General features: G+C 33.9%; 1 protein-coding gene across 3 annotated transcripts in view; it reads left to right on the top strand.

The window, feature by feature from the left end:
• Positions 1–13,368, top strand: part of HOOK1 (hook microtubule tethering protein 1) — a 77,134-nt gene that overhangs the window by 26,956 nt on the left and 36,810 nt on the right. For all 3 annotated transcript variants that reach the window (XM_049879397.1, XM_049879396.1, XM_049879399.1), the window contains 6 exons: positions 1,250–1,300; positions 2,876–3,008; positions 6,739–6,806; positions 8,150–8,212; positions 10,291–10,374; positions 12,625–12,791. In XM_049879397.1, coding sequence (XP_049735354.1) covers positions 1,250–1,300; positions 2,876–3,008; positions 6,739–6,806; positions 8,150–8,212; positions 10,291–10,374; positions 12,625–12,791 — 566 coding nt within the window. The remainder of the gene's footprint in view (positions 1–1,249; positions 1,301–2,875; positions 3,009–6,738; positions 6,807–8,149; positions 8,213–10,290; positions 10,375–12,624; positions 12,792–13,368) is intronic.

Genomic DNA, 13,368 nt, shown 5'->3' on the forward strand with positions numbered 1-13,368 from the left:
GGATTCTAGACATTGTGAATTTTGTTGTTGAGTGCTAGATTTTTTATATTTCTTTAAAGAGCGTGGACTTTGTTCTTGTAGGTGGTTAAGATACTTGTGAATCAGTCCGATATTTCAAACCTTGTTTTAAGCTTTTTTGAAGCAAATCTAGAGTACTCTTTCCTCTAACAGTAGACTAGACCCACCACTACTTTGTGACCTTTCTGGAGTCTCTAGTGAATGCTTTGTGTAGACATCATAGTCTCTTCATTCTGCCTGGTGGGAATGTCAGCAGTTCCTGACCCTGTGTAATCTTTAAGAATTGTTCAGCTTACAGTTCTCAGGAATTTTCTTTCCTTGTAAATTATTTTTTTGTTCAATCTTGAGTTTAGCCCATGTGCATGCAAATTGATATTTAGCCAAAGAGTCAAAAGAACCCTTATGCAGATACCTTGAATTCTTTCTCTCTGCAGCTCTCATCTCCTCACGTCTCTCCTGAAAATTCTAGCTTCCTTGGCCTCCCTAAGCTTTTGATATCTGTGTCCTCAACAAGAACATCAGGCTTTGCTTAGTTTCAACATCCCTATTCCACAGTCTGAAAACTGCCTCCAAACAGAAAGCTGGGACTAGCATAGGGCCTGTCTTTTTTTTTTTTTTTCCCCATTCTCTGAAAGTAGAATTCTATATTTCTTGTTGACTGAAGTTTGAAAACAGTTGTTTCTTGTATTTTGTTCTGTTTTCTAGTTAGTTATGACAGGAGAATGAGTCTAGACCATATTAGTTGCCCATGACTGGAGATAGACATTTTCATAACTAAATCTTTAAAGTGGACACTTGAATTCATCGTGATTCACTTTAAATAGGAAACCCTGGTGGCTTAGTGGTTAAGTGCTACGGCTGCTACCCAAGAGGTCAGCGGTTCGAATCCGCCAGGTGCTCCTTGGAAACTATGGGGCAGTTCTGCTCTGTCCTGTAGGGTCGCTATGAGTAAGAATCAACTCGACGGCAGTGGGTAGTGGGTTTCACTTTAAATAGAAGCACCCTAGTTAAAATATGTAAGTGTGAAGACTTTTTTCTTTTTAGTCCATCTCTGATTAAATCGCTGATGTTTAAAAAATATCATGTACTTGTATTTGTAAAATTCTAATATCAAGTTTTTATTTCGTTTTTTATCAGGGAAATTTGTTTATTATATTTTACTTTGGCATAAATTTTCTTTCATTATTAATAGCAAATAAGGATTTGGTTTTTATTCTTTTTTTCCCATTAGGCCAGTAATTTAAAGAAGGTCCTTCAAGGAATTATGAGTTATTATCATGAGGTATGAAAAGCATATGACTTTGTCTAAATACAGAATGTTTTATAGTAATTATACTGGCACTGAAAATTGACTTGGCTTTTTGTTTATAACATTTTACAACATCATAATTTGAATGTATTGTTGCCATTTTTAGAATACTCAAGTTTTTTAAATATATTGATTTGTAAACTAACATTGCATATATATATGTAAGTTTATATATACACACATATTCTTAAAATTATTTTCTCAAATAGGATTTATCTTCATTTTTATATGATTTTATTTTATATAATACTATGAAGTAGACTTTATAGTTAAATTGAAGCAATTTTTTATTTAAATCATTCTCTTATTTTGATATGTTTCCCATGTAAACGGCAGAAAAGATATATTGTGAGATTTTGCTTGTGCAAGTGAATTTAAAAAGCTAAATGAAAGTAGTATTTAAAGTCACATTAGATAGTACATTACTCAAGTAGTTTGTTTTTTCTTATTCGGCATCATGAAAAGTAGTCCAGAAGAGTTATTTGATACAAGAAAACTATCAGGCAGCTTATTGCCTAATGATTGAAACCTTTCCGGTTTGGTTTTTCTGTTAAATACTTCTTATTTCTATTTTTTGAAGTTGTGACAGAATAACCCTGTAATTTATTCCAAAAAATTTTTAGGGAACTCTGAAAATTTTTAATTCATTAATGTATAAAATGCATTTTGAAGCTTTTTTAAATGCCAACAAAACTTTTTAAGAAGTTAAAAATAAGAATATGAGACCAAGAAGGATTAATGCATTAGATTTTTCATTTGTAAAAGTGTGACAATTTATATTGTAGTGCTGTAGTAGTTGATAATATTTCAAGATACTGTATCTGTCCTTTGACTTAACATAAAACTTTATTCAATGAATAATCTTAAAGTTTGTCCTAGTGGATCAGACTCAAGAAGCTGCTTCCTTCAATTAAATAATTCTCTTTGACAGTGGCATCAAACAATATTTGGTTTAAAACTGTTTTACTTGTTTACTCAAAATTTTGGGAGGTTTACAGAAGATTGCTAACTGGTTTTAATCAGTAATCATGGATTTATCATTTGTTAGTTTATTTGAGTCTTTTTCTTGAACCTGTTTATAGTTTATTTCCCTCATGATAATTCAGTGTACAGTCATTTGCCGTATAACATCCGTTTGGGCAGCATCCAAGCGCATATACGTCTGAGGTCCCCATAAAGTTATATATAGTTTACCTTTCTAAGCATAAGAAATACTGCAGAAACACAGATACACTAAAACATCTTTAATATAGTAATGATAATGTTTTGATGCGCATTGCAATGCGGCACCCGTTTGTTATTATGAACCATTGTATGTACCTTGAATTTTTAATATGTAATAGGCTTTATGGGGGTTAATTCATAACTACAGGTTGTGTGTAAGTCTAATGGTCATAACTCAGGGACCGCCTGTGTGTGATATGGTGTTTGCAGAACATCCACATCACGTAATGTCCTATTTCACAGACGTTAAGTGACGCAGGACTGTAATTATTTCTTTGTGACCTACATAAACGAGTGATCCTTCTTTATTGTTTGATATTGCAGTTTTTGGGGCAGCATATTTCTGAAGAACTTATCCCTGATTTAAACCAGATAACTGAATGTTCAGATTCTGTAGAACTTGGGAGATTGCTCCAGCTTATTTTAGGTTGTGCAGTCAACTGTGAAAAGAAGCAAGGTAAGTGGCTTTCAGTCATTTGAGATTCTAGAAACAACCTTATACAAGAAGAAAAAATTTTCTATTACAGCTGAATTCTAGCCTGGCTCTGCCCTTAAAAACACCTCATATCTTCAGTGTCCCATTTGTATCTAGATTCTAAGTTTCTTGTTCAGTGGCTAATTTACATGCATTTTACTTTATAACTCACTTTAATATATTTAGTGCTTGGGACATAGTGGATGCTCAATGTATTTTACTCACTGATTTAATTATTTTACTTTTGAGATAGAGTCTTCAATTTTTTCAGTTTTTCAAAAATAAATATGCAGCTTCTAAATTATAACCCAGGTTTCTTCAGATGATACTCTACTTTTTTCAGAAGAATGTCAGATTTGTCCTCCAGATAACCAGACTAATGATACAGATGGAATTGTTTCATTATATTGGTCCAGCCAAACATACCTTGCTAAGTACAAAAAGATTATTTTGGTTATATATAAAGAAATAATGAACTGAACAGACCTCCATCTGCTTCCCTCAGGGGTTTACATCAGTCTGGGTGGTGCTGTTAGATTCATGATTTATCCAAACTTGGTCTTAATATGTCACCTTTATAACAGAATGTTTGGTGCTTAAATTTGCAAAATTAGTTTTATTTAGCACCTTAAAAAACACGTTCAACATTATCTAATTAATGTATATGAAACAGGGTAAATTCAGTAAGAACAGATTCAGAGAGGAAAAAATAAAATATTTGAAATCAGTTGTAGTTTATCAATTAAAAAGAAAAGGGCTGGGTATTAGAATATCTGCTATAAGTCGATTTCTATCATTATTATTTTGCAGAATAAGTTTAAGCCCATTGTTGCAGCCACTGTGTCAGTCCATCTTGCTGACGGTCTTCCTCTTTTTTGATGACCCCTACTTTCCCAAGAGTGATGTCCTTCTCCAGGGACTGGTCCCTTCTGATAACATGTCCAAAAAATATGAGACTAACTTTCGCCATCCTTGCTTCTAATGAGCATTCTGGCTGTACTTCTAAGACAGATTTGTTCTTCTTCTGGCAGTCCATGGTATCTTAAATATTCTTTGCCAACACTATAATTCAAAGGCATCAATCCTTCTTCAGTCTTCCTTATTCATTGTCCAGCTTTCACATGCATACGAGGTGATTGAAAACACCCTGACTTGGGTCAGGCATACCTTAAAGTGGTATTTTCCAAGTGTCAAATTCCAATCTCCAATAAATATCAGTGTATCTTGATTGCATGTTTGATCAATTTCAGACTGCAGAAGTTGGTAAAAATCTTCAGTTTCTTCGTCTTTGGCCTTCATGGTTAGTGGGTAAATTTGAATAATAATCATATTAACTGGTCTTCCTTGTAGGTGTATGGATATTATCCTATCACTGACGGCATCGTACTTCAGGATAGATCTTGAAATGTTCTTTTTGACGGTGAACACGATGCCATTCCTCTTTAATTGGTCATTCCTGGCATAGTAGACCATATGATTATCTGATTCAAAATGGGCGATACCAGTGCATTTTAGCTCACTAATGCCTAGGATATTCATGTTTATGCATTCCATTTCATTTTTGATGTCTGCAAATTTGCCTAAATTCATGCTTCGTACATTCCATGTTCTGATTATTAATGGATATTTGCAGCTGTTTCTTCTCTTTTGAGTTGTGCCACATCAGCAAATAAAGGTCTCAAAAGCTTGACTCCAGCCACATCATTTAGTCGACTCTCCTTTAAAGAGGGAGCTTTTACCCAGCTGTATTTTGAGTGTCTTCCAACCTGAGGGGCTCATCTGCTAGCACTGTATCATACAATATTCCGCGGCTGTACATAAGGTTTTTACTAGCCAGTTTTTCCAGAAGTGGACTGACAGGTTCTTCTTCCTAGCCTGTCTTAGTCTGGAAGCTCCACTGAAGTCTGTCACCAAGGGTGACCCTGTTGGTATTTGAAATACTGGAGGCAGAGCTTCCAGTATCATAGCAACACACAAGCCACCACAGTACTACAAACTGATAGAAACGTGGTGGGTATTTTTCATAGGACCATCTTTTGAGTTTGAGTCTTTTTTTTTCTCCCCAGTATTTAATATCTGTTTCAACTCTTTACCTCATTCTTTCTATTTCTTGTGAATTAATGAGTTCTTATTCTATCATCTTAATTTGGACATACACTTCATTAATGTTTAGCCTTTCTTTTTTTCTACTGTGACATTTTAAATTGTAATTTTCGCTTAAAGTGATGCTTTTGTTGCATCCTACAAGTTTTGATATGTAATATCTTTATAATTCAATTTTAAATATTATCAATTTTGTTGTCATATTTTTTAAAAGGAAATTCAGTTTCTGGATATATAAGTAAAAGTTTAACAAGTAGTAAATATAGGGAACTTTCACTTATATTATTAAAAAAACAAGGTTATATGATTGGTTTTATTTTTGGAGGTATTGTGTAGCCTCTTAATTTTTAGGAGAGAGCAGATAAATGAAAATAAATTATTTTAAATTTAACGTATCGAGTTAAAATTTAAGAACAAAACAAGTCCAGGATATAATAGAGCTTTCACACCTTTGTATTTTTAAGTAATACTTGATTTTTCAAAATGAATCAAAGTACAACAATTTCAGTCTTGAAAGAATGAATTGGTTTGGTTAACAGTACTTTGTTTATCTTGGTGGGGAAAATGATTATTTTTAGGAAGGTTTCAGCAGACTTGAAACTGTTTTATTACCCAGAAAATAGTTAAACCATTTAATTGCCAGTGTCTTGTCTAGGTCTGGAAACCCTGGTGGCGTAGTGGTTAAGTGCTACGGCTGCGAACCAAAGGGTCAGCAGTTCAGATCCGCCAGGTGCTCCTTGGAAACTCCATGGGGAGGTTCTACTCTGTCCTATAGGGTCGCTATGAGTCGGAATTGACTCGATGGCACTGGGTTTGGTTTGGTTTTTTTTTTGTCTAGTTCTTTGTTCTTTTTCATGGCACCTAGTCGTCAGGTGCACACCAGAATCTATCAGAATCTTTCTTCAGTTCTTGGCTTCACAGCTAAACGGAGGACTTAGAGAGCTTTTACAAGTTTCGTAGAAGAATCATTAAAATAATAAAGTATTGGAAAATGATAAGCCCTTAAGATTTTTGGAAATTTGTTTATCTAGAAAACAAACAGATGACGTGGATTTAAATTCAAATCTATGAAGGACTCTTTCTCTTGATTCCTCATTTCTTCTTGGGACTGAGTCACTGTAACTTAATGCATACGTGTTTGTGGTATGCTGGAAGGATCTCCTTGCAGTGAGACTTAGTAAATGTTGAACAGATGTTTACAGGAGGCCATATAATTCCCTTCTTTGAACTTTCTAGAAGTAAGTGGTAAAATGTAACTTTCTGGGCCTAAGACTTTAGGAGTTCACTTTAATACTTGTGAATTCACCCACTAATATTGAATATTTAACAAAAGGGAAGAAATTCATAACTGTTTTAAGATTAATTGCTATTTCTCCTTCCTTGTAAGAAAATTAGAGGTTCTTTAAAAAAAAAAATTTTTTTAAATGTTTATATGAGTATTTTGTACACTGCTTATTTAAGTAGATATTTTTGTGTTAGTGGAAAAATAATGTATTTGCATAAAGGATTATCTGGGGTAAATGAATTTTTAAATTCTGTTAATTGGATGGCAAAGGTACTATGGGTAATGAGTAGGTTTTTTTCATATCTTATTTTTTTTTAATCATAGAACATATTAAAAATATAATGACATTGGAAGAGTCTGTTCAGCATGTGGTCATGACCGCTATCCAAGAGGTAAGTTATATTATGTTCATATATGCATTAAAAGTCTAAACCAATTTATAAAAAACTTTTCACAGATTTTAAATGAATGTGTATTTTTTTTCTGTTTGTATAAACTTGCCCTTTGCAGCAGGTTCACTTACCTTTAGCAAGGGTGTTTTCTCAAAATATCTTAAAACCCCTTCAAACTCAGTTTTAATATCTTTACATTTTAAAAGCGAGTGGATAAACTAATATTGTTAAGTTTCTTAAAGTAACTTCAACTAAGCAGGATAAACAGCCTCTGCTCAGATGGAAGGTTACATTTCTTCTTGTTTTTCTTTCAGTTAGAGCAACCTTTTCTGAGATTTCAAAGCTTATGTATATCAAATGCATTTTCAGGATGTTAGACCTGTGAGCAGATACAGGGGTTTTTAGGTTTTAGAGCCAGGTAACCTGGATTGAAGCCAATCTACTTTTCCTAGTTAAGTGAGAAGAATTTAGAGTTTGTGATTCAGAGGGTTGATTCTTAAAATCAGGCTAAAAGGCTGAGCTGAAGTTTTGTGAAGGATTAATGAGAAACAGTTTGGAAGGGGCTTATGGCTTAGAGGGAGACAAACAGGACTTCAGCAGCCTGTATGTTTTCAGTTTGCATTGTTGGTTTGGATTGAAAGTATCACACATAAATAAATCAGCCTTTCATATGCAAAAAAATGGAGGCCTGGTGGCACAGCAGTTAAGAGCTCGCCTACTAACCAAAAGATAGGCAGTTTGAATCCACCAGGCGCTCCTTGTAAACCCTGTGGAGCAGTTCCACTCTGTCCTGTAGGGTTGCTGTGAGTTGGAATAGACTCAAAGGCAAGGGGTTTGGTTTCTGGTTCAGTTCGTATGTAAAAAAAAAAAGGTTATTTAACAGGATCTTTTTTTTTTTTAACCATGTAATTATAACTCCTACTTTTAAAGTGACTTCTCAAACTAGGAATTTTGTCATGTCAGTCATTTTAAGGCTGTGATTTAAAAGTATTAATTTACGTATTGTGTGAGACAGTCACTTTTTTTAATTTGAAGCATTCAGTTTTGTTTAGTAATTTATTTTTTAGAACTTGGATTATAATTTTCAGTACAAAAAGTATTTCTAATTTACATATTTAAAGCATTCTTTACTTATAACGTCTTCACCAATACAAAGTTTGAACATTGTATTATTTATTTAACAAACTTCTGATAAAATATTTATTTGAATTGTGTTCTAAGACTTATCAAGTTAAAGCATGGAAAAACTAAATATAGATGATTTCATAGCCCATTCAAGTAAATATATGTTTATTGCATAAAAATTACATTATTTATATTTAATTTTACTCTTATTTTCCTAGTTGATGAGTAAAGAAATATTGAGCTCTTCTACAAATGATGCTGTTGGGGAATTAGAGCAACAGGTGAATATTTCATTATGTCAAGAAAATGTTGAAAACAGTAATATATTTCCTTTGCCAATTATTATCATAGGGTTTACATAGATGATCATGAAGAAACATTTTCTTCCATGAAATTTAAATTGTTTATTCTGTTCTGTCATCCAAGTTGAATATTATAATGCCTTCCTTCATGAAATGCAAGTGGTATTGGTCCCCAGAGATTTTGTGTTCATGGTGGAAGAGCTGAGTGTGATTGAACCTTCTATCACTTGTAATACATATTTGGCCTGTATGTGGTCAGCAACAAAGAGGAAGACCCTCAATGAGATGGATTGACACATTAGCTGCAACACTGAGCTCAAACGTAGCGACGATTGTGCGGATGGCACAGGACCCGGTAGTATTTTGTTCTGTTGTACATAGGGTCGCTATGAGTCGGAACTGACTCGATGGCATCTGTGAACAACAACATGTGATTATGTAATTAAAAAGTTGACAATTAAAAAAAGAAACAAAAACTTAAGTTAAATTTTAGTTTATCCAGGAAGATAATATAATTTTTGTCACCATAGCTATCATTTCTCTTGATGTTGAAGAAACAGCTCGAAGACCCTGTATTCAAGACTCCAGACTCCTTCCTTGGTTATATTATGTTATTGTTTTACATGGGGGAAAAAGCATTCTTTTTGTATAACTCACCCTGGGGTGTAGGAGAAAGGGTAAGAGGAGAGGTAAATGCCTCAAGTACTTTACCTATTATAAATATTTTGGGACACCTGTTTCTCCAGGAGTGTCACCAGTTATCTAAAAAAACATTTCAAGTTAAAAAAAATTGCTTTAATTAAGGGTAGGGTTGCGTAGCCGATTATTGTAATTGCTGTAAATAGCTATACCTGTAAAAAGTTGAATTGGCAAAAATTGTGTGATAGATATATTTACAACAACAACAACAAAAGTAGTTGCTGAGGCTGCTTATGTACAACCAAATGCCTCATGGGATTTGGTTCCTTGGTTTAGAGGTTTAGGGTCATGGTTTAATAGAACATCCCAGTTAATTGGCCTAATAACATGTTTGGTGCTTTTTTTCTGCCTCCTAGTTTTTTCCTTAGTGCCGGGGGTCTTAAAAGCTTGCACGTGGCCATCCAAGGCACGATAATTGGTCTGTATTTTCCTGGAACAACAAAGGAAGGAGAAGAGTCAGGAATAGGAGGAGGATGTGGAATGTGTGGCTAAGTGCCTCCATGAACAACTACCTTTTTTAACATGGGACCAGAAGAAACTGAATGGTACCTGGCTACCATAACTGAACATTTTGATCAAAGATTTTCCAGAATAATCCTGATCAAAAGGGGGAAAATGTAGAATAGAATTTCAAATTCTCGTAGACTCTAGACTTTCTGAAGCCATGGAGGATGGATGAACCCCTGAAACTATTGCCCTGAGATAATCTTTAAACTTAAACCAAAAATATCCCTTGAAGTTTTCTTAAAACCAAACAATAATTTAGCTTAATTAGTAAAGAATGTCTGCCTTGAGCACAGTGCTCTTTTAAGAACTGTCTACATGGTATCAAAATGACAACAGCAACTTGAAAGATCAGATATGAACCTTAGGGGGCAGTAAGTTTTTGTTAGTGGGGGATTTTTTTTTTTTGCTCAGAAAAGGAGGGTGAAAATGGTTACATGCCGCAAAGAGTGTAATCAATGTCACTGAATTGTTCAGGTAGAAACAGCTGAATTGGTATATATTTTATTGTGTATATCCTCAACAACCACCACAAAATAGAAAAAAAATTTAAGTTAAAACATGCTGTGTTCTTTCTCATTTTTTTTTCTGTGATGAAGCTAAACAATGCTACCTCTACAACTTTTTTGATTAAATATTTCACAAGGATTTACATAAATTTTTTTCTGTGGTACCTTACCCATAACTGTTAATGAAGCTGTGTAACACAAAGACAACAAATTAAGTCTATTTGTTAATAGATAAACTTAAAATTCATTTTCAGTATCAGTGTATATATGTGTTGTGAGAAAAGTATATTTTTCTATTTGTGTCAAAACATGATTTACTAAGAATTGGGACATTTTATATTTCAGCTTAAAAGGGCCTTGGAAGAACTTCAGGAAGCAGTAGCAGAAAAAGAAGAGCTAAGGCAAAGATGCCAAGAACTAGATATGCAGGTATGGAAAAGAAACCTAGTCTGAATGAAACATGTTTTTACATTTACAAAAGTTTTTTATTTGAATTAACTACTTGATGTAGTGTTTTAGAAGCTGGTTTCATTCCATGAAGGGACCATTAAAAAGATTTGTTACAGGCTTGAATATTCAAGCATGAGTTTCATAATTATTTTTTTCTGAGAGTTGAAAATTGCAAGCCTATTTCCTGCCCCTCAAAAAAAAAAAATGAGAAAATCATTCTAATTGTAGAATGTCAACTACTAGATGAAATTTTCTCTTTTGTAAAATGGGGAAATTACTTCTTAGGGTGTTTGTGAATATTAAATGAGGTAATTTATGAAAGCATTTAGAAGTGCCTGACACCCAATAAATGTACGTGCATTCTGTGTGTATGTATATTACGTTACATTACATTATATATTCATACCTGTTCATATACACATAGAAGCAAACAAACTTGGCACAAGAGACTGCAGTTAGTGGTTAAATGATGGACTGTTGACCAGGGTACCTATATTAAGAACCAGGCCTTGTTACCAGCTGGCTGTATGCTCTCAGGAAAATTTTCTTCAGTAAATTTACTTCAGTTTTTTGTTTTGAGAAATGGAGTGATGATAGCATACGTCTCTCTGAGTGGTTGTGAGGATTGCATGAGTTAATATAAAGCAAAGCGTTGTGAATGGGTTTGCATCTATTGTTGTTATGTTACATGGAAATACAAATATAAAGTTATACAATAAACCTTGAAAAAAGTATAAAAGAGGTTAAATGTACCTTCATTATATGCTGTATGTAAATTGCTTTTTTTCAAATAATGAACTAAATAAATAGTTGACTTTCTGAAAGTATGAGGACAAGGAACTAGGATTGTGGTAGCAGTGTTCTTGCTGGATGATGTAAATGTAAATATCTAGAATAATATGGCTGAGTAGTCAGTGCTTCTAAAACGCAAGGATTGTACACTTAGGATTGTACATGGCAGGTAGTAGTCACTAACCTGCTTGTGTGAGGAGAATGACGTAAGCCTTGAATTTAGGAACAGAAAGTTGTTTCCTCCCATCTACTTAGGGCCAGGATCCCCAGCCTTTGTATTCCTCACTTTGAGGGCAGTGTTTGTAACTTGAATGTAGTTTAATTAAGGCAGTCACTTGATTTTAATTTCCTGCTATTAGCTCACTTTGTCAATATGTATTTCTTAACTGGAATGACCTAATTACACCTGTTGAAAATATAAATAGCAAACTTTTCCAGTAATGTATCAAATGTAATGATCTTTTTTAATCAGGCTAATTCATGTTAAAATCATATGTAAATTTCTGGTATCATGAAAGGTCACAGCCTTAGCTGTAAAATTTTAAGGATACTTTTAAATGGAAGAGAAATAGAGCCAAGGGAATCATGCTTGTTTTAAAAGTGTAAGTAAAAGAAATCTGTCAGGTATTGACATTTGATATGGCTCTAAAGTTACACATTTCTGCCCATTTTAAAATAATAAGCAAACGGACTCAGTGTGCAAATGAATACAGTATAGCTTTTTGTTATTAATTCACCAAATAGGATTGTTCCCTGAATATGTGTGTATGACTGTTAATTTTCTACTATGAACCTGAAATGATAACTTTAGGTATATGTGTGCATGTTTTGCAAGGAGTCCTGGTGGCATAGTGGCTAAGTGTTAGGCTGCTAACCGAAAGGTTGACAATTTGAATTCACCAGGTGCTCTTTTGAAACCCTGTGGGGTTATATAACCAAACCCATTGCCGTTGAGTCAATTCTGACTCATAGCGACCCTATGGGACAGAGAAGATCTGCTGCGAAGGGTTTTCAGGGAGCAGCTGGTGAATTCAAACTGCCAGCCTTTTGGTTAGCAGCCAAGCTCTTAACCACTGCGCCACCAGGGCTCCTGCTATAGGACAACATCCTGAAAATTAGGAAGTTTATACATAAAAGGGCAAAAAATGAAATCTTTGAAGTTCATTGGTATTCAAATATAAGAAGCTTAGAAATACTTTCTTCCTAAAACCAAGACAGACCTAACATTTTGAAGATGTTCTTACTCTGTTTTGTTCTTATATGTATTGATTTTATTTTTGTTTGATACAAACCCTGCAGACTCAGAATTCCAGAATTAGCAGTATCTTTTTTTTTTTTTTAGAAATCATCAAGTCTGATTGACCAAGCTGTTTAATGACTTAGTGAGAATTAGACTCTTAAGAGCTTTTTTGCTATTGATACTTATTTGTTCTTTAGGTGACTGCACTTCAGGATGAAAAGAATTCACTAGTATCTGAGAATGAGATGATGAATGAAAAACTTGACCAGTTGGATGGATCTTTTGATGACCCAAATACAATGGTTGCAAAAAAGTATTTTCATGCACAGCTACAACTAGAACAGTTACAGGAAGAAAACTTCAGGTAGCATTTTCAGTAGAAGTCATTCTATAGAGTTCTGTCTATTAAAGAGGTAGCTAAAAAATCATAATAAGATCAACAAGTAATTATTGAGCATTGTTAAGCATGTGATTAAGCTACCAAAGATGCCAAATGGTATACGAAATGGTTCTTGCCCTCACAAAGCTTATAATTCAGTTAGGTGAATGTAACACGTATGTAAAAACAAAACAATTCAAGATAGCATATGATACAGCCCAAGGATTATAAGCAAGTACAGCAGGCATTCATAAAAAGGGAGTGATTGCTGAAGCTTGGGGAGGATGGGGAGTTTCTTATATAGGAGAGGGAACCGGAAAATAAATGGAAAAATATCAATGCTAAGTGAAAGAGATGCTTTTCACTTTTTAATATTCTTTGAAAATAATGTGCCATTCTTAACATTGATTGTCCCTTGTGTGCTTACCACTGATCCTTGCATGAAGTGTTTGAGGACAGGCACTCTAATTGCACTTTATGTATTTTTTTGTTTCTTTCTGTTTATACGGTTTCAGACTTTGAAAAAAAGTTGTAAGAACTGTGCAAGGAACTCCTTTATACC

The sequence above is a fragment of the Elephas maximus genome, chromosome 3 (genome assembly GCF_024166365.1).
Source record: "Elephas maximus indicus isolate mEleMax1 chromosome 3, mEleMax1 primary haplotype, whole genome shotgun sequence".
Classification (NCBI taxonomy): Eukaryota; Metazoa; Chordata; class Mammalia; order Proboscidea; family Elephantidae; genus Elephas; species Elephas maximus.